Here is a 22,134-nt window from a genome sequence, read left to right on the forward strand (position 1 = left end):
GTTACACATGGAGTAAAAGTCATACACTCAATAATACAGTCATACACTCAGTAATACAGTAAAAATATAAGTCTATATACAATGTGAGCAAATGAGGTGAGATAAGGGAGGTATAAATAAATAGGCCATGGTGGCGAAGTAAATACAATATAGCAATTAAAACACTGGAATGGTAGATTTGACAGTAGATGGGTGTGCAAAGTAGAAATACTGGGGTGCAAAGGAGCAAAATAAATAAATTAATACAGTAGGGGTAGAGATAGTTGTTTGGGCTATTTATAGATGGGCTATGTACAGGTGCAGTGATCTGTGAGCTGCTCTGACAGCTGGTGCTTAAAGCTAGTGAGGGAGATAAGTGTTTCCAGTTTCAGAGATTTTTGTAGTTCGTTCTAGTCATTGGCAGCAGAGAACTGGAAGGAGAGGCGGCCAAAGGAGGAATTGGCTTTGGGGGTGATAAGTGAGATATACCTGCTGGAACGCGTGCTACGGGTGGGTGCAGCTATGGTGACCAGCGAGCAGAGATAAGGTGGGACTTTACCTAGCAGGGTCTTGTAGATGACCTGGAGCCAGTGGGTTTGGCGACGAGTATGAAGCGAGGGCCAGCCAACGAGAGCGTACAGGTCGCAGTGGTGGGTAGTATATGTGGCTTTGGTGACAAAACGGATGGCACTGTGATAGACTGCATCCAATTTGTTGAGTAGGGTGTTAGAGGCTATTTTGTAAATGACATCGCCAAAGTCGAGGATCGGTAAGATGGTCAGTTTTACGAGGGTATGTTTGGCAGCATGAGTGAAGGATGCTTTGTTGCCAATTCTAGATTTAACTTTGGATTGGAGATGTTTTATGTGAGTCTGGAAGGAGAGTTTACAGTCTAACCAGACACCTAGGTATTTGTAGTTGTCCACATATTCTAAGTCAGAACTGTCCAGAGTAGTGAGGCTGGACGGGCGGGCAGGTGCAGACAGCGATCGGTTGAAGAGCATGCATTTAGTTTTACTTGTATTTAAGAGCAGTTGGAGGCCACGGAAGGAGAGTTGTATGGCATTGAAGCTCATCTGGAGGGTTGTAAACACAGTGTCCAAAGATGGGCCAGAAGTATACAGAATGGTAGCGTCTGCGTAGAGGTGGGTCAGAGACTCACCAATAGCAAGAGCGACATCATTGATATATACAGAGAAGAGAGTCGGCCCAAAAATTGAACCCTGTGGCACCCCCATAGAGGCTGCCAGAGGCCCGGACAACAGGCCCTCAGATTTGACACACTGAACTCTGTCGGAGAAGTGTTGGTGAACCAGTCGAGGCAATCATTTGAGAAACCAAGGCTGTCGAGTCTGCCGATGAGGATGTGGTGATTGACAGAGTCGAAAGCCTTGGCCAGGTCAATGAATACGGCTGCACAGTACTGTTTAGGACCTTGAGCGTGGCTGAGGTGCACCCATGACCAGCTCTGAAACCAGATTGCATGGTGGAGAAGGTACGGTGGGATTCGAAATGGTCAGTGATCTGTTTGTTAACTTGGCTTTCCAAGACCATAGAAAGGCAGGGTAGGATAGATATAGGTCTGTAGCAGTTTGGGTCAAGAGTATCCCCCCCTTTGAAGAGGGGGATGGCCGCAGCTGCTTTCCATTCTTTGGGAATCTCAGATGACACGAAAGAGAGGTTGAACAGGCTAGTAATAGGGGTTGCAACAATTTCGGCAGATCATTTTAGAAAAAGAGGGTCCATATTGTCTAGCCCGGCTGATTTGTATCGGTCCAGATTTTGCAGCTCTTTCAGAACATCAGCTATCTGGATTTGGGTGAAGGAGAAATGGTGGGGGCATTGCCGGGTTGCTGTGGGGGGTGCCGGGCAGTTGACCGGGGTAGGGGTAGCCAGGTGGAAAGCATGGCCAGCCGTAGAGAAATGCTTATTGATATTCTCAATTATAGTGGATTTATCGTTGGTGACAGAGTTTCCTATCCTCAGTGCAGTGGGCAGCTGGGAGGAGGTTATCTTATTCTCCATGGGCTTTACAATGTCCCAGAACTTTTTTGAGTTTGTGTTGCAGGAAGCAAATTTCTGCTTGAAAAAGCTAGCCTTGGCTTTTCTAACTGCCTGTGTATATTGGTTTCTAACTTCCCTAAAAAGTTGCATTTCACGGGGGCTGTTCGATGCTAATGCAGAATGCCACAGGATGGTTTTGTGTTGGTTAAGAGCAGTCAGGTCTGGAGAGAACCAAGGGCTATATCTGTTCCTAGTTCTACATTTCTTGAATGGTGCATGCTTATTTAAGATGGTGAGGACGGCATTTAAAAAAAAAACAGGCATCCTCTACTGACGGGATGACGTCAATATCCTTCCAGGATACCCGGGCCAGGTCGACTAGAAAGGCCTGCTCGCAGAAGTGTTTCAGGGAGCGTTTGATAGTGATGAGTGGAGGTCGTTTGACCGCTGACCCATTACGGATGCAGGCAATGAGGCAGTGATCACTGACATCTTGGTTGAAAACAGCAGAGGTGTATTTAGAGGGCAAGTTGGTTAGGATGATATCTATGAGGGTGCCCGTGTTTACGGCATTGGGGTGGTACCTGGTAGGTTCATTGATCATTTGTGTGAGATTGAGGGCATCAAGCTTAGATTGTAGGATGGCCGGGGTGTTAAGTATGTCACAGTTTAGGTCACCTAGCAGCACAAACTCTGAAGATAGATGGGGGGCAATCAGTTCACATATGGTATCCAGAGCACAGCTGGGGTGAGAGGGTGGTCTATAGCAGGCGGCAACAGTGAGAGACTTGTTTTTAGAGAGGTGGATTTTTAAAAGTAGAAGTTCAAATTGTTTGGGTGCAGACCTAGATAGTAGGACAGAACTCTGCAGGCTATCTCTGCAGTAGATTGCAACACCGCCCCCTTTGGCCGTTCTATCTTGTCTGAAAATGTTGTAGTTAGGGATGGAGATTTCAGAGTTATTGGTGGTCTTCCTAAGCCAGGATTCAGACACGGCTAAGTTATCTGGGTTGGCAGAGTGTGCTAAAGCAGTGAATAAAACAAACTTAGGGAGGAGGCTTCTAATGTTAACATGCATGAAACCAAGGCTTTCACTATTACAGAAGTCTTCATAAGAGAGCGCCTGGGGAATAGGAGGGGAGCTAGGCACTGCAGGGCCTGGATTCACCTCTACATCGCCAGAGGAACAGAGGAGGAGTAGGATAAGGGTACGGCTAAAAGCCATGAGAATTGGACGTCTAGGACGTCCGGATCAGAGAGTAAAAGGAGCAGGTTTCTGGGGGCGATTAAAATAGATTCAAGGTATAGTGTACAGACAAAGGTATGGTAGGATGTGAATACAGTGGAGGTAAACCTAGGTATTGAGTGATGATAAAAGAGATATTGTCTCTAGAAACATTGAAACCAGGTGATGTCATCGCATGTGTGGGTGGTGGAACTGGAGGGTTGGATACGGTATAATGAGCAGGGCTACACTAACCAGAACAGCAATGAACAAGGCATATTGACATTAAGGAGAGGCATGCTTAGCCGAGTGATCATAAGGGTCCAGTTGAGTAGTGAGGTTGGTTGGGGTCACGGCGATTCAGACAGCTAGCCGTGCCATGGGTAGCAAGCTAGCAGAAGATGGTGTGTTTTTAGCCACCCCGTGCATTTCCGTCGGTATATTAGTGAGTTCCGTGTGGTAGAGGGGACCAATCCAATTATCAAAATAGTTATAGTTATAGTGGCCCAAGAAGATTGTTCGATAGACCTGTTCAGATAGCAGCCGATATGCCCGATATGCTCAAGACAGCTAACGATTAGCGGGCCGCAGTTAGCAGATGGGCGTTCAGGTTACGTTGCGATGGAGGGGAGATAACGTCGGAATTCCAGTCGTGAAGGCCCGGTGGGACTCCGCATCGGCAGTAAAACGGGTCCGGATAGGTGATTGTAACCCAGGAGTGGCTGATGGAACTCTTCAGCTGGCTAGCTCCGGGATAATTGGTGTTTGCTCCGGAATTGACGTTAGCCAATAGTCACTCGGATAGCAGCTAGTTAGCTGCAAGATCCAGGTGTAAATGTCCAGAGCTTGCGGTAGAAATTCAGGGATATGGAGAGAAAATAGGTCCAGTATGCTCTGGTCTGAGTCGCGTTGTACAAAACTGCCGATAGCTTTACGAGGTGAATAATACTTTTGAAAAAAATACATTTAAAAATAAATAAATAAATAAAATATGAAAAAACAAATATGCTCAATGGGTGACGTGTCTGGTGAGTATGCAGGCCATGTAAGCACTGGGACATTTTCAGCTTCCAGAAATTGTGTAGAGATCCTTGCGACATGGGGCAGGCTGTGCAATATCATGCTGAAACATGAGGTGATGGCGGCGGATGAATGGCACGACAATTGGCCTCAGGATCTTGTCACGGTATCTCTGTGCATTCAAATTGCCATCAATAAAATACAATTGTGTTCCTTGTTCGTTGCTTATGCCTGCCCATTCCATAACCCCCCTCGCCGCCATGGGGAACTTTGTTCACAACATTGACATCAGTGAACTGCTCGCCCACACGACGCCACGTGGTCTGCGATCATGTGGTCGGTTGGGCGTACTGCCAAATTCTCAAAAATTAAATTTGAGGCGGCTTATGGTAAAGAAATGAACATTAAATTCACTGGAAATATCTCTTGTGGACATTCCTGCAGCCAGCATGCCAATTGCACGCTTACTCAAAACTTGAGACGTCTGTGGCATTGTATTGTGTGACAAATCGGCACATTTTATAGTGGCTTTTTGGGGGGGACCCAGCACAAGGTGCACCTGTGTAATGATCATGCTTATTAATCAACTTCTCGATATGCCACACCTGTCAGGTGGATGAATTATCTTAGCAAAGGAGAAAGGCTCACAAACAGGGATGTAAACACATCTGTGCACCAAATTTGAGAGAAATAAGCTTTTTGTGCATATGGACAATTTTTGGGATCTTTTATTTCAGCTCATGAAACATGGGACCAACACTTTACATGTTGCTTTTCTATTTTTGTTCAGTGTAGTAGCTGGCTCATTTTGCCTCTTGACTTTCCCCTAACCCAGGACCAAGTTTGGGAAACCATGCTTTAGAGCATAAATACCATCTGGGATATAAACATGTATGTCTCCCCGGGATACGCTACTACCACACTATTCATTAACTATGCGATCGAAAGCACCCCATTTGACCGTTATGTCTCGGACCAGGAAATGGATAGAACCCTCTTCAGTCACAGAGGAAAACAAAGGGATCATTTCTAAAGATTCACCTTAACGTTTCAATTGCTAAACATGATCACATTATATAGGTAGCTTCTGATCATTGCATAGCCTACGTGATAAGAAAGTAACATTTTACAGGGAGACGCACAACAATAGGTTTCGGCGCCAAACCAGTTGCCGGTGCTCCAAACTCTTATACATGTTTCTTCTTTTACTGGTGATCAGCAACAATCAGTAGGACATCGCTAACCCACTTTATTATAAATAAATACATGTGCTCATCAACCGTAAATCATCTGTGTCTGGTTATTGAGAACGTGTTCTCAACTTGCCTACCTGGTTAAATAAAGGTTAAATAAAAAAATAAATTGATATAAGCATGTCTTTAGATTAAGTGACGGAGGACATAGGACCATGGTCACACTGAGTGAGGGAAATGCCGCGTTCAAAACAACTGGGAACTCACGAGTTCGGTGCGTTCAAGACAACAGGGACCTTGAAAAAAAACGAGCTCCAACTTGGGATAGTTTTTTAAAAACTTGTCATCCAACTTAGAATTCCAAGTCGGCTCCTGTATAAACAGAGTTATGGTAATGTGGCTGTATTGTCTTTCATGAGGTCACAAACATGAAACAAAATGGACCGGGTCTTAGCTGGAATCTCCATCGACCGTTTACACATTCTCCAAAACATGGATATTGTTCAGTTCTCAAGTTCTGTAATGTAGAAGAAGTGCCTTTTGTTCTCTGTGTCTCTTTCTGCATGGCCAGGAGGAGAGAGTCTCCTCCAGGAATTTACAACCTGAGATAACAGAACCTGGGTGTAGGAGGTTAAGAGGGGGAAGCCACTCACTATACCCAAAGAGGGCCACGTCATGACAGTCTATACAAGCAAGTCAAACACCCATGAGTCCAAATCTACTCCACATCTCCAAATCATAAAACTCATGTCATATACAGTGTCAATATTTATGATCACTGTTTGTTACAAGATGACATGTCGTCATAGCCTGGGTTATTCTGAACAGAATGAGCCTATGAAGGACATTTGCCGGAGCACACGCACCTGAATGTGCTCATGACTACTTTCTATGGACACCAAAATTACGATCTGTTTCTCTGAATTACCTTGTGAAAGCCTAACACTGTAAGATCGTATGTTGACAAGAGATCAAGCTTTCAAATCATGCACACCTGACCCAGATTGTGATTTATAATGTACCGTTTTTGTACAACAACAGTAATTGTGTGCATGGCGGGGATTCAGGGTTGTGTTCCAAAATAAATAACTACAAGTGTGCTTGCTCTAGTTCCTCAACCACACAGCTCAGAGAGCTCAAAAAAGTATCTTATAGTTGAAGATTTCTTTGAGTCATAAAAGTGCATTGAAATTGCTTAGAAACTGCACACTTTGAAGTGGTGTATGGCCACTTGGAGACACCAGTTAGTCATCTCACTCAAACCCTTGTAATTTTTTTGTCTTATGTTGCACTTTCCCCTACATTTTTCATGTTACTGAATGTATCCAGAGTATTTTAAGATTTCGTTATCAACAAACGTTGCGAAAAGTACAGTAAATGTGAAATGCACAGAAAGTGAACAGTGTAATATTTGGATTCAGACTTGTCATGTAAACTGTTGTGTACTCACCTTTGGTCAACAACAAAAAATATCTATCTCCAAACTGTTCCCTATCAAGTGCTACCATGGTTATGCATTTTCATATTTGTTCTGCAAGAAACATTTCAATTTAGCCCTATACATATAGGCCAATTCTCACGAGTGCAACGGGTTAACGCCCACCGTAGCAAAACGGGCATTTCTTATTAAACTAGCTCAGGTGGTACCTCCTTGTTCTGGACCCCAGATGTGTGGCTCAGTGGCACAGTACTGAGTCACTCATCGTCCTCAACTGGCCACCCACAGTGAATCAGGATCAGACTGTTTCTGTTGACCCTCCTGACTGACTCTCTCTTGCAGGACTTCTCGAATGACGACACCAAGCTGGAGTACAATGTGGACGCAGACAATGGCATCGCGATGGAGGGCTACCTGTTTAAGAGGGCCAGCAATGCCTTCAAGACATGGAACAGGTCAGCTGCAAGAAATTATGCTCTTTCTTATTTCCTCCCTCTTTCTCTGACATTCCCTATTTTTTTCTCTCTCCTTCTCCCCTTGTCTCTCTCTTTATCATTCTCCGTCCGTTTCTCTCTCTCTTTCGCTCTCTCTCTCTCCACCTTCCCCCCCTTTCTCTTTCTGGTCAAGCTGATATCTGTCCCCGAGCACAGCTTCACCAGTGCACTAAACCCCACAATACATGTCCAGTATGTAGAACATGCATGGGAGAATTAATCTTTATGTCCTCTAACTGTATGGTGATTAGGGTGGAGAGGTGATAATTCTCTGTTTAGTATGAATCCGCCCAGGGCCCTACTCAGCCAGGTGGGAAGGATGGAGGGAGGTAGAGATGGTGAGAGGGAGGGATTCAAGCTGCTGAGGCAGCGTCTCCATGGCGATCAATAGTGACATGTGGCGTAGTCAACTGACACCACGGGGAGCGCTGCCTGAATGGCGTATGGCTCTGTGTGCTGCATGGAGTTAGCAAGTAGACCTCCAGCTCTTTATTGTCCTGTAGCTTTCAAAGCCATTCCCTGTACTGCAAGATGGAGGTCTCTGGAACCATGCCTTTTGAGAATAACTTGTATTATCTAATCAACTATTTGTCTCAGGCAAACAATTGGGTTTCAAATGTTACAAAGTTAAATGTTAACCACACAGAAAATCTGTCAAACCATGACAGCATAGTTTTCTACCTTACGCTCCCAGAATAAGAATCTAGGATTTAAAAACCATATTATCAGGTCTAGGGACATTAATCTATATATTTATATTTCATTAAATCTATAACCATTTCAATTTACTTTCTTAACTAACTTGTTTCTCTGACTACTGAGAATAGCTGGAATGCTAGCATGCATTTCAGAGTCAACCTTTAGCCTCTGAGATAAATGCGATAAATTGTGTCACCCGTTTACCTGTGACCGTGACTGCTGGTGTGATCTCCTTTCAGGCGCTGGTTCTCCATTCAAAACAATCAGTTAGTTTACCAGAAGAAATTCAAGGTAAGTCCGATGACCCCGGCAGTGTCCCAAATGGCACCCTATTCCCTATAGGCCCTGGTCAAAAGTGGTGCACTTAATAGGGCCATGTTCTGTTATAATCTCCACCCGGCACAGCCAGAAGAGGACTGGCCACCCCTCAGAGCCTGGTTCCTCTCTAGGTTTCTTCCTAGGTTCTGGCCTTTGTAGGGAGTTTTTCCTAGTCTCCGTGATTCTACATCTGCATTGCTTGCTGTTTGGGGTTTTAGGCTGGGTTTCTGTACAGCACTTTGACATCGGCTGATGTAAAAAGGGCGTAATAAATACATTTGATTGATTTAAATAAATTTGATTGATTTAGGATGCAGACTCCAACTGCACCACCCACCATCAAATATACACTACCGTTCAAGTTTGGGGTTTGGGGTCACTTAGAAATTTCCTCAACTGGCAGCTTCATGAAATTTTGCCCGCAAAACACCAGTCTCAACGTCAACAGTGACGGGATGCTGGACTGCAACTCTGCCTAGAAGGCCAGCATCCCGGAGCCACTTCTTCACTGTTGACGTCGAGACTGGTGTTTTGCGGGTACTATTTAATGAAGCTGCCAGTTGAGGTCTTGTGAGGCGTCTGTTTCTCAAACTAGACACTCTAATATACTTCCTCTTGCTCAGTTGTGCACCGGGGCCTCCCACTCCTCTTTCTATTCTGGTTAGAGCCAGTTTGCACTGTTCTGTGAAGGGAGTAGTACACAGCGTTGTACGAGATCTTCTGTTTCTTGGCAATTTCTCGCATGGAATAGCCTTCATTTCTCAGAACAAGAATAGACTGACGAGTTTCAGAAGAAAGTTATTTGTTTCTAGCCATTTTGAGCCTGTAATCGAACCCACAAATGCTGATGCTCCAGATACTCAACTAGTCTAAAGAAGGCCAGTTTTGTTGCTTCTTTAATCAGCACAAAAGTTTTAAGCTGTGCTAACATAATTGCAAAAGGGTTTTCTAATGATCAATTAGCCTTTTCAAATGCTAAACTTGGATTAGCTAACACAACGTGCCATTGGAACACGAGTGATGGTTGCTGATAATGGGCCTCTGTACACCTATGTAGATATTCCATTTTAAAAAAATCTGCCGTTTTGCCTGCTACAATAGTCATTTACAACATTAACAAAGTTTACACTGTATTTCGGATCAATTTTATGTTATTTTAATGGACAAAAAATGTGCTTTTCTTTCAAAAACAAGGACATTTCTAAGTGACCCCAAACTTTTGAACGGTACTGTACATGTTTCACTTCCAGCCCAATATTCCCCCTACATTTTTATGTAAGGAAGTAGCGTTGAATAAGGAGCACAGTTAATAGATGATGAGTTTGTGGAATGTGGAGGAAAACAATTCACTCTGCTGCTGGTTACAATGTGAAATCATAGTCTATGCAGTGTTGTATACTTATGAAGCATTTCCATTTGTGCATGTGTGTCAGAGCGCTGTGTGTGTTTGTGTGCAATTGTATCTGAGTGTGTCTATTGTGCATTGTAGTGTGCTCGTTTTACGAAGACTGTGTGTTCTCCTTTCCCAGGATAATCCCACAGTGGTGGTGGAGGACTTGCGGCTATGCACAGTCAAACACTGTGAGGATATTGAACGCCGCTTCTGCTTTGAAGTGGTGTCCCCCACCAAGTGAGTACACACACACACAAAATATTGCACATACAGTTGAAGTCGGAAGTTTACATATACTTAGGTTGGAGTCATTAAAACTCGTTTTTCAACCATTCCACAAATTTCTTGTTAACAAATTATAGTTTTTGCAAGTCAGTTAGGACATCTATTTTGTGCATGACACAAGTAATTTTTCCAACAATTGTTGACAGACAGATTATTTCACTTATAATGCACTGTATCATAATTCCAGTGAGTCAGAAGTTTACATACACTAAGTTGACAGTGCCTTTAAACAGATTGGAAAATTCCAGAAAATGATGTCATGGCTTTAGAAGCTTCTGATTGACTAATTGACATAATTTGAGTCAATTGGAGGTGTACCTGTGGATGTATTTCAAGGCCTACCTTCAAACTCAGTGCCTTTTTACTTGACATCATTGGAAAATAAAATCAGCCAAGACCTCAGAAAAAACATTGTAGACCTCCACAAGTCTGGTTCATCCTTTGGAGAAATTTCCGAACGCCTGAAGGTACCACGTTCATCTGTGCAAACAATAGTACGCAAGTAACAACACCATGGGACCATGCAGCCGTCATACCGCTCAGGAAGGAGACGCGTTCTGTCTCCTAGAGATGAACGTACTTTGGTGCGAGAAGTGCAAATCAATCCCAGAACAACAGCAAAGGACCTTGTGAAGATCCTGGAGGAAACAAGTACAAAAGTATCTATAGCCACAGTAAAACGAGTCCTATATTGACATAACCTGAAAGGCCGCTCAGCAAGGAAGAAGCCACTGCTCCAAAACCGCCATAAAAACGGTTTGCAACTGCACATGGAGACAAAGATCATACTTTTTTGGAGAAATGTCCTCTGGTCTGATGGAAAAAATGTAGAACTGTTTGGCCATAATGGCCATCGTTATGTTAGGAGGAAAAAGGTGGAGGCTTGCAAGCCGAAGAACACCATCCCAACCATGAAGCACCGCTGTGGCAGCATCATGTTGTGTGGGGGTGCTTTGCTTGCAGGAGGGACTGGTGCACTTCACAAAATAGATGGCATCATGAGGAAGTAAAATTATGTGGATATATTGAAGCAACATCTCAAGACATCAGTCAGGAATTTAAAGCTTGGTCGCAAATGGGTCTTCCAAATGGACAATGACCCCAAGCATACTTCCAAAGTTGTGGCAAAATGGCTTAAGGACAACAAAGTCAGCGTATTGGAGTTGCCATCACAAAGCCCTGACCTCAATCCTATAGAACATTTGTGGGCAGAACTGAAAAAGTGTGTGCGAGCAAGGAGGCCTACAAACCTGACTCAGTTACACCAGCTCTGTCAGGAGGAATGGGCCAAAATTCACTGTGGGAAGCTTGTGGAAGGCTACCTAAAACATTTGACCCAAGTAAAGCAATTTAAAGGCAATGCTACCAAATACTAATTGAGTGTATGTAAACTTCTTACCCACTGGGAATGTGATGAAAGAAATAAAAACTAAAATTAATCTCTCTACTATTATTCTGACATTTCACATTCTTAAAATAAAGTGGTGATCCTAACTGACCTAAGACAGGGAAATTTTACTCTGATTAAATGTCAGGAATTGTGAAAAACTGAGTTTAAATGTATTTGGCTAAGGTGTATGTAAACTTCCGACTTCAACTGTATATAGTGCATTTGGAAAGTATTCAGACCTCTTCCCTTTTTCCACATTTTGTTTTGTTACAGCCTTACTCTAAAATATATATTTTTTTAATTCTCATCAATCTACACACAATACCCCATAATGAGAAAGCGAAAACACGTATTTAGAAATGTATAAAAAATATTTTAAAAACCGATACAAAAGTGGTCAGACCCTTTGTTATGAGACGTGAAATTGAGCCTAGGTGCACCCTGTTTCCATCGATTATCCTTGAGATGTTTCTACAACTTAATTGGAATACACCTGTGGTAAATTCAATTGATTGAACATGATTTGGAAAGGCGCACACCTGTCTGTATAAGGTCCCACAGTTGTCAGAGTAAAAACCAAGCCATGAGGTTGAAGGAATTCTACGTAGAGCTCAGAGACAGGATTGTGTCAAGGCACAGATCTGGGGAAGGGTACAAAAAATGTCTGCAGCATTGAAGGTCCCCAAGAACACAGTGGCCTCCATCATTCTTACATGGAAGAAGTTTGGAACCACTAGTACTCTTCCTAGAGCTGGCCGCTGGGGGAGACATTTTTACAAATTAATGGAAAACTGAAATGTCTTCAGTCAATTACTATACAAGTTGAGGATGGGTCAACAACATTGTAGTTACTCCACAAAACTAACATAATTGACAGTGAAAAGAATGAAGCCTGTATAGAATAACAAATATTCCAAAACATGCATCCTGTTTTGAAATAAGGCAAAAACCCCCAAAAATGTGGCAAAGAAATTAACTTTTTGTCCAGAATATAAAGCGTTGTTTGGGGCAAATCCAACACACACATCACTGAGTACCACTCTTCATATTTTCAAGCATGGGTATATTTTCAAGCGTCATGTTATGGGTATGCTTGTCATCGGCAAGGACTAGGAAGTTTGTTATGATAAAAAGAAACGGAATAGAGCTAAGCACAAGTAAAATTCTAGATGAAAACCTGGTTGTCTGCTTTCCATCAGACCTTGGGAGACAAATTCACCTTTCAGCAGGACAATTACCTAGAACACAAGGCCAAATTTACACTGGGGTTGCTTACCAAGATGGCATTTAATGTTCCTGAGTGGCCTAGTTACAGTTTTGACTTAATTTTCAGCCAGGTGTACAAAGTTTTTAGAGACTTACTCAGAAAGAATCATAGCTGTAATCGTTGCCAAAGGATATTTTAACATGTATTGACTCGGGGGGTTGAATACTTATACTCAGGAATACTCAATATATATTAGTGGTATTTTTTTATATATTTTTTTCAAATGTATTATTATTATTTTTTTGATCCACTTTGACAGAGTATTTTGTGTAGATCATTGACCAAAAATATCACACTTTGTAACACAGCAAAATGTGGAAGAAGTCTAGGTGCGTATACATTTATAGATACAAGTGCACACAGAGTACCTAGACGCCCAACTATCGTCACATGACTCGCATTCAGAAATGAGCACACACAGAGAGAGAGACACATACATACACACACACACACACAGAGACACATAGTGAAGAGCTCCAGTAGCAGGCCAGGGAACAGGCTGATGTCTCTTGGTGTCCCTCCCCTCTCAGGAGCTGTATGATGCAGGCAGACTCTGAGAAGCTGAGGCAGGCCTGGATCAAAGCTGTCCAGAACAGCATCGCCACCGCCTTCAGGGAGCAGGGAGAGGACGCTGAGGTAAGTCACCACACACTGGCTTAACTTATGCAATCAATCCATTATCTCAATGTCAGGATGAAAATAATCAGACATACCTCATAGACAAAAGATGTGAACAAAAATAAAGGATATCCCTCTAGTGTGCTGCAACCCCTTCGTGTGTCTGTGCGTATCTGTCTTGTGTGACAAATCTATGTGGTCGGTGACAATAGGCAATAAAGTCATCTTCTAGAGAATGTGTGTGTGTGTGTGTGTGTGTGTGTGTGTGTGTGTGTGTGTGTGTGTGTGTGTGTGTGTGTGTGTGTGTGTGTGTGTGTGTGTGTGTCTTGTGTATAACATCATGTACTCGACCTTCCACGCCAGAAGCTGGACCGGAAGTCTTCCACGTCGACTGGCAGCCTGGAATCGGGCGGCGAACCCAAAGAAAAGTCACTAAAGGGGGAGAGTGCCCTCCAGAGGGTCATGGTCATTGGGGGCAATGCCTGCTGCTGCGACTGTGGCCAGCCTGACCCTCGCTGGGCCAGCATCAACCTGGGCATCACCCTCTGCATCCAGTGCTCTGGAATACACAGGTACATTCCTATCACTGCAAATACTACACACCAAGGCAACAACCACTACACAGGGTCATTCCATACTTTGAATCAGGTAGCATTTGTGTTAAAAAAAGGTGACCCATTTTTCCCGTGTCCAAGGGCATTGAAATATTTGATATTGATTTATACACTTTGTTCTGTTGGAATTTAGAATTCCCAAATCAAAGCTTTTGATTAAAGCTTTGATGTGTGGTCATCCACACCCCCTCCCAAAATGGCTGCTGTGCCATTTCTTCCCCTTGCATTACTTGACGTAGATCCAGAAAAACTATACAAGTACCAAACTTCATATGTATTCACCAACGTACTATACCGAAGTACCATCAAGATGACACTAAGATAAATCCAAAGTATTATCTTACCATGGTATTATAAAGGTACTATACAACAAGGTACTAGACTGGTGCTATACAACAGCACAAATGTTCAACGTTTTTTTACTAGATGGGAATAATGATACAAAAAATCAAAGGCTCAGCAAATTTGGCCCCAAGTACATTTTGGACTGTGGACTCTCTCTTACTGATTGTATACTCCCACCTTGTGGCCACAGCACACACTACACCCTCGATGGACCAGCGTGTAACGCAAACTACACAGCCTTTGAAGCTGTGTGGAGTCATTTAGATATTTGTAGACAATATCATTGATGTATGAGTTGCTAACAGACTCTCTCCATCTGCAGGAGTCTGGGGGTCCATTTCTCCAAGGTGCGCTCGCTCACTCTGGACTCATGGGAACCGGAACTACTCAAGGTGAAAAAAGAGAGAGAGTGGGAGGAGGGTTTGCCTAACAGATGGTCCTAAAGGTGTCCACATGCTTCCCAGGCGAAACTGTTCGGAACAGTTCGTACATATATTATGACAACATTTTCTGACATTTTTGTCTACTCCCCTTCGCTGGTGATTTGTCAACAGTAGGGATTCTTCAATAAAGTCTTTGTTGTCATTCAATGAGAAAAACTGCACCAAACAGATGCAAAATTGCGTGAATTATTTTAGATTAATTCAGACTATTTTGAGGAAGTGTATACTGGCTGCGGCGTCTCAAAATGGACAAACAATACTATTGCCGCTTTTTTTCTTGTTTTTCAAGCGAAGTTCTTTTAAGGGAGTATGCAATGATACTTGTTTGGCCAGCCAAACTGAAGCATGCAGAAGCCTTAAGGCAGCTTACATACTTAAGTGTCTCTTTCAGACTTTCACATACTCAGACTCTTTTACATTCCTTGGTGACAAATAAATGCTCAAATGTAATAGTTACAGATTACAGCGGACTTCACGTCATGACTTTATGGCTGCGTTTACACAGGCAGCCCAATTCTGATCTTTTGCCCAATTATTGAGGGGGAAAATCTGAATTGGACGGCCTATATAAACACAGCCAAAACTTCATGACTTAACAGACTTTTTATATGTCATGATTTTACATGCCTGACTTTATATGTCACTTTACATTAAATGTGGCATGCTGTCCTCTGAATGTGCTGGTTAATTTTGACACATAGTAACTTTATTCCTTGTTTGTGTGTGTGTGGTACACAGCTGATGTGTGAGCTGGGGAATGGGGTCATCAACCAGATCTATGAGGCTCGGAGAGAGGAACTGGGAGCCAGGAAGCCAAGGCCAGCAGACCCCAGGTACGGTACTGCAACTTCTCTGTATACCATCATGGAGACAAGGGGGGCGATGGTTAACATTAACCATTGATTGGATTGATTGATGATGACGAATGTTAACATTAAAGGGAAAATTCATGGCACTTGCAACATTAGATTTGTGGATTAGTCCTCCATGAACCTCATTAAATAAACTGTACAGCTAGTCGATTTGGATAAAAGCATCTGAAAAATTACATTCTATTTCTATTAAGTAAATAAAGGGTAGTCCCACATAAGTAGCAAGTGTGATACTACAGCATGTGTGCAATAGTATTGCTCAAAGACTGCCATCTTTCCTTGGGTTGCCAGATTGGTTTAATTTGTTGAAATCACTCTCAAGATTGCTTGCCAGATTTGTTTAGTTTGTTGAATTCACTTTCCCCCTGCATCCCATGTCTTTCCCCAGGCAGGAGATCGAGGCCTACATCAGGGCCAAGTATGTGGACCGGCATTTCGTACGGCGCCCATCTGACGAGGAGCTGCGCTCCAAGGTGGTGTCCCTGTCCAAGCAGGAGAAGAGGCTGAGCAGCAGTTCGGAGCACCTGCCTCCCCGGCCACCACCGCCCACGCCCAAACTCCGGCCCGCCTCCAATGCCTCAAGTCAGTCAGGTAGGTGTCAACAAGTTCCGGATCCAGTCTCTTGAAGGTGCAGCACAAAAACGGCAGTCATAGCACCTGCTTCTCTTCCTCTTTGATTTTACACTTGCGAAGACCCCATCCCTCTCAGTCCTCCAAAAGAAAAACAAACAAGCATTAGGGCCTGTTACTGTTATTACTATTGACCAAAAATACAGTACCAGCTATGGAGTGTGCCTTTTAAAGGTACAGCAACAGAATTGTGCTACACTAGTATAATAGAACAACACCATGTCATGCTCAGGACACACAACATTAGGCACCTTCTCTCCCATCTTCTCTCTTTTTGCTCTCTCTTTGAGGTAGCCTAGCCTGTAGTCTAACTGCCTGTGCTTCTATCCTCTCCTTTCAATCCCTCTCTTCTCCACCCTCCTTCGGCTGCTCTGTGCTTCTGGACTAACCCCTTCCCCCTCGCTGCCTTTTATTCTTTCCTTCCTACCCTTCCACCTCATGCCCTTTACTCTCCGACCCCATCCATTGCCCTTGCCTAGCTGCCACCAAGGGCTTGGAGGCCCGCCGTGACTCTCTCTTCTGTCCAGACGAGCTTGACTCGCTCTTCTCCTACTTTGACACCTCCGCCAAGCTTAGGAGCAGTAAGTACGGCTCTGTGTGTTTCGCTCTCCACCTCCCTCCTTCCCTCCCTCCACACATCTGTACTCACCGCTCAGGCTGTCGACTAATACCCATTCCATCCCCCTCACACAACCCCAATCTCACTCTCTAAATGGATAGTGCAGTCATCTTGAATGTATTGGTGTGGAGCATACCATGTGTTCCTCTCGGGGTTGTCTCATCACGTGGTTGTGGTCAGTGACTTGTTTATGGGTTATTGTGGCTGTGGAGTTAGCCGGGAAATGGCTTCACTGGGTGTGGCGGCCAAAGTGCACTGAATTCTCTAACCACTTGGTTGAAGTTGGTGAATGTGTGTGCGCTGCTGTGCTGTTGTATAGTGACTGTGAGTGATTGTGACTGTTTGGTCCCCTGCAGTAAGAAGTGCAGACAGTGGCATCCAGAACAGTGCTGATGGGAGTAGGGAGATGCTGGCCACCATCCCCTCCACGAACAGCCTGGCTGAAGCAGGTAAGACACATACACACCAGCCTGATGAGTCTCACTCGTACCCAGCCTATAGTGAAATATAGCTAGCTGTTCAATAACCCCATACATGTGCACACATTGAAACTAGAACGCCATACCTTATTTAAATTCCTTTATTTAAATATACACCTGATTGCCATGACAAACAACAATTTACACCTTGATACTCCTGATAACCCCTTTACTCCCTCTCTCTTTTTCTACCCCACCCCCAGAAGCTGCCGAGGCGCCTCCCATGACTATGCCTGCCATCCTGCCCCCTCCGTCGCCCTGTAAGGAGGTGGTGGTGTTCTCGGAGCCGAAGGAGTACTCCCCAGGACTGCAGCTGTACTGGGCCTCGTGTGCCCGCAGCCTGCCTGACATGGCTGAGGCCCTTGCCCACGGAGGGGAGGTCAACTGGGTCAACACCGACGACGATAAGAGGACCCCGCTCATCATGGCTGTGCAGGGGGTGAGATGGATGGATAGGATACTTGAGTATTGTGGACAGGCATGGGGAGTGTGTGTGTTCTTTGTGTGTTAAATGGACTGGTCCTTTTCTAAACATCTGTCACCTATATGCGTGTGTAAATTTGCATTTCATACCTATTATTCCAGGGCTCTTTGGTGACCTGTGAGTTCCTTCTCCAAAATGCGGCCAACGTGAACCAGCAGGACGCCCAGGGCCGAGGACCACTTCACCACGCCACCATCCTGGGTCACACTGGGTCAGTCTCCCCCCTCTCACTACTTACCACAACCTCCACTCTTTTACTAGGCCCGTTAAAGACCCCATACAATGACTGCTCTTATAGAGTAGACATTAGAGGCCTGTACAAAAAAAAACAGCTCTAGCATTAAAGGTCTGTTATTCCTAGACGATTTCACTTGGCTTAATAAGACTGCTTCTTTGACTCCATCTCCTCATCTGACATTTTTTGGTGTTTTGGTTTAGATTAAAGCCATTATGTCAAGCCTCCACAAAGGCGGTTTGTAATTGATTTGACCATAATAGACCAGGGTAGTATTTGAGGTTAATTGTGGTGACCCAAGTTGACAGTCTATGATCTTAGTTCATGTTGAGGTAAAATTGGTTGGTTCTTTTTTGAATTTTTTTCTCCAATACAGTCAAGTGTGTTTATTCCTGAAAAGAGGAGCCAATCAGAAAGCGGCAGACATTGAAGAGAAAACGCCCCTATCCATGGCAGTGGACGCTGCCAATGCAGACATTGTCACATTGTGAGTGTTGTGCCTGTTGGCCTTTTTTAATAGAATATATACAGTAGATACTAGATACGTAAAGTGCATTTATTTTTAAATGGTATAATGGATACCTGTATGTAACCTTGAAATAAAAGCTAACATTCTGTGTTTGCATCATTAAAATTGTACCGTACACAGGTTGGCAAAACATGGGTTGAAAAAAGATGAAAGAATTAAATGACTGTTCTTTCCCCATATCAATCTCTTAACTTTTGTTAAAATCTTGCTCCCCCCTCCCTTTTTCCCAGGCTGCGATTGGCCAAGATGAATGAGGAGATGCGGGAGGCGGAGGGGCCCTACATGCAGTCAGGTCAATATTTCACCAACAGCCCCACCGAGATGCAATACAGGAAGTGCATGCAGGAGTTTATTAACCTGCAGCTGGATGAACCCTAGAGACAGTAGAGCCCCAATACACAGACAGGACTGGCATCATATCTTTAATAAGCAGACATTTGATGTCCTGTGTTGTTGTTCAATACCTCTATGAAGACTCAGGTCAGCCAGGTGGTAAGCTAAGCTGCATCTTGTGTCTAGAGAAAGGTGCTAGACTTTTATTTACGTGACCGGGGTCAAAGCCATTAGCCGTAGAGCCAGTGTTTTGACTACTGAACAGCTGTGACTCGCTGCTCCTTTGAAGTCGTGGCTGTTGTTGTCTGATGCGTTCCAACTTTCAAACAGCCATGTCTTTTACTAGTTGCAATGTCTATTCAAAGAGAACTTGCAACAGAGGTCGTCATGACTATCAAATAGCAGTCACGACTATGTTACGTCAGTCTTGACTATCAGGCAATAATCCTGACTTTTTGAATGACAGTTTTGACCATCAGACTGTTGAGTAGCTAGCAGTGTCTTGCCATGCACCAGGTGTGATTATTAGTGATTTACCTTAGGGAATATTTATATGCATATTCCTGATATGCTTATGCAATATTTCAGTGTGTTACATGCTTGTATGTTTCCCACAGCGAGTCTTAAACTCCTGTGTAAAAGACCTTGTCTTGTTTGTCATTTTTATCGTTACAATGAAGTATCAATCTTGGCACATTTTACGTATGAACTTTACTTTTGTGAAATTGACTTGGGAAAGAATCTATTTTAAAACGACAATTGGATCCATATAAGCATACAAATTGTTGTAAATTGTGTATTGTACATAAATATACATACATGTCTATATCATAACAGTATTAAGCAGAATAGGAAGTAAAGTTGAGAGATTCTCTGAAGCGGTAATGTAAAACAACACTGGGTGAGTGCTGTGGCTTCTGTGCTTGCATCCTTGTATTAGTTTTTTTGTATTGTGTGGTATTTTATACACCTGTTTTAAGTATTAAGCTTTGATTTGATTGTTAGTCTACCTGGTTACAGTATGCTGCCTGTCAAAATTGAACATTTTCCCCCACTGGGAATCCTGTTCTTGGCATATCAAGGTGGTAGATGGCAGTAGTATAGAAAAGTATCCATATTTAACCATTTACAGCATTTTACCACATACTAGTTATATAATTACCTTAAACTTATTGGAGCTTAAAGAAAATGTAAAAAAAAAAAGGTTAACTGAGAATGTCAATATAGAACAGTGTGAAGCTCACTCGAGAATTGTTGGAAAATAATGAATGAATGAAATGTACCCCTCTTTCATCCTTCATCTCCCCGCTCTCGTAGTCTATGCCCCTGGCAATGCCCCCGGGCCAGATGGGTAATTTAAACAGGACAAAAAGCACTTTTATCAAACCTCGTCATTACTGACACATCAGACTGCTCCTAGAAGTCCATATAAGACTCCCCTTAACACTTACTGAGTACTACTGTACCCTGATCCTGGCCAAAGGGGATGGATATCAGCTGAAAGAGAACACACAGAGACTCCACCATGTATCCAGTCAGCCATCTCACTGTATGTTGAGCAGGTTGGACAGCCCTTAGGCAAGACATGTACCTCCCCCTTGGTTGTCTGATATGTCAATGGTGGTCTCATGAACCATGTAGCCCTGCTCTGTGACCAGCCAGTGTGTGTGAGTGTGCACTTAGGAGATTGAGTATCAGTTAAAAAAAATGTGATTTTAATGATTGTGATGGATAGCGCTGTTCCTGAAAAGTTTTGTCTAAAGGCCTTTGTATGTCGATTCAGTCTTTGACGATTATCACGTCACACTGTGCAACGTTACCAAATTGGCCACGTCAGCAGACAGGCTACATCAACTGCATCGGTGTATTTGATCTGCGCATGGAAAAGCAGTGTGCTAGTACGCGAGTGAAGTGAGTTCGGAAAAACTGGAAGTATGCAAACTTTATATGTCCAAACTGAGTCAAATAGGCTTTCCAAAAATAACATGGATGCTGTGGTAGAACGTTTATTAAGATTGCTGATTTTGTGCATTTATCAAAATCCCATCAGGTAGCCTGATTTCAGATGTCATGTAAACAAGATTATTAGGGAAATCGTTGTTCTTGCACAGCATGTACATGTTTAAATCAAACTATTATATTTAATCTGACTAATCACAATAATATTAATCATGAGTGCTGGCTGTGTTCCTATTGGTCTGTCACCGTGGATCGACTCGTAACACCAGCCACACTACAGGATAAAGGCAAAAAAATTGGTCGGAGCCTACGACCGCACGTAGTGGTACTTAATTGGCAGACCCTACGAGCCAAGATGTCCGAAAATCATTTACGACCTAAGAATTTGCCCACGACTTGGAAACTTTGTCGGGGGCGACAAAATCGTGACATAAGATAGGTCAAATCGTACAGTCTGCAAAGGCCTTAGGCTAGAGTTTGCAGTGTGAGTCTGACAGGGTAAGGAAACAATTTGTGCCACAAGAGTGCTGCATTTAGAAATTCCCCCCCATTCACTGAATGAGTGGAATATACTGAGGGCTGACAGTTGCGTTTGAAAGGCAGCCTAGGTGACAGTATGTTGCTCTTTGGACTTGACGTAATGTAGGCTACTGGATATTGTTCCTCCCTTTCAAATGTGTTTGGCAATTTCTCACTATGTAGATTCAGTCAATGGCCATAGATGGCATAGCTGCACCATAGATTATTGGACCTGTAACAAGAATACTTGATTGAATACGACTGTCCACGTACCGTTTTCCTCAATGTAACTTCTGTCATACTTTAAAAATGCGATGTGAGTGATTATTATTGCCTTAAGGTCAAGAGCAAATACAGTAGTGTGGATACAGTAGTGTTGATTACAAAGACAATGTTTTACACTTTGTTAGTGAAGGAACCTGAAGTGTATGAATGTGTTGTAGGGAAGGGATCCAAATGAAGTGTGGAACGAGGCTGTCTTGTTACTTAGTCTTTCTCTAACTTCACTTTTCTGTTTTCTGTACTGTTCTCTTTTTCCTCTCTCCCTGGAGTTTGTGCCTTTCTTCTGTTCTCTCGTTTCTTTGGGGTGCTGAGGCCAACACAGCTGTATTTTTGTACATAAATCCTGCACTTTAAATACAATACAGTTGCTAACAAAACTAATCTTGTGATGATTTTTTTCCCGCATCACAATTCACTGCAAAGAGAGGGCCTTACCTTGGTATTGCTTCAGGCCTTCACACTGCTCAA

At 43.3% G+C, this 22,134-nt stretch overlaps 1 protein-coding gene across 5 annotated transcripts in view; it reads left to right on the forward strand.

Annotated features, from left to right (window-relative positions):
* Positions 1 to 22,134, forward strand: part of LOC115157958 (arf-GAP with coiled-coil, ANK repeat and PH domain-containing protein 2) — a 113,100-nt gene that overhangs the window by 89,057 nt on the left and 1,909 nt on the right. For 3 of the 5 annotated variants that reach the window (XM_029706330.1, XM_029706332.1, XM_029706333.1), the window contains 14 exons: positions 7,202 to 7,314; positions 8,292 to 8,343; positions 9,900 to 10,000; positions 13,236 to 13,341; positions 13,687 to 13,895; positions 14,605 to 14,674; positions 15,464 to 15,558; positions 15,986 to 16,188; positions 16,707 to 16,808; positions 17,203 to 17,295; positions 17,529 to 17,764; positions 17,911 to 18,020; positions 18,421 to 18,531; positions 18,804 to 18,865. In XM_029706330.1, the coding sequence (XP_029562190.1) occupies positions 7,202 to 7,314; positions 8,292 to 8,343; positions 9,900 to 10,000; positions 13,236 to 13,341; positions 13,687 to 13,895; positions 14,605 to 14,674; positions 15,464 to 15,558; positions 15,986 to 16,188; positions 16,707 to 16,808; positions 17,203 to 17,295; positions 17,529 to 17,764; positions 17,911 to 18,020; positions 18,421 to 18,531; positions 18,804 to 18,865 (1,663 nt within the window). The remainder of the gene's footprint in view (positions 1 to 7,201; positions 7,315 to 8,291; positions 8,344 to 9,899; positions 10,001 to 13,235; positions 13,342 to 13,686; positions 13,896 to 14,604; positions 14,675 to 15,463; positions 15,559 to 15,985; positions 16,189 to 16,706; positions 16,809 to 17,202; positions 17,296 to 17,528; positions 17,765 to 17,910; positions 18,021 to 18,420; positions 18,532 to 18,803; positions 18,866 to 22,134) is intronic. The other 2 variants (XM_029706331.1, XM_029706334.1) reach the window with 2 other exon arrangements.

The sequence above is a fragment of the Salmo trutta genome, chromosome 22, assembly GCF_901001165.1.
Source record: "Salmo trutta chromosome 22, fSalTru1.1, whole genome shotgun sequence".
In the NCBI taxonomy this organism is placed as follows: Eukaryota; Metazoa; Chordata; class Actinopteri; order Salmoniformes; family Salmonidae; genus Salmo; species Salmo trutta.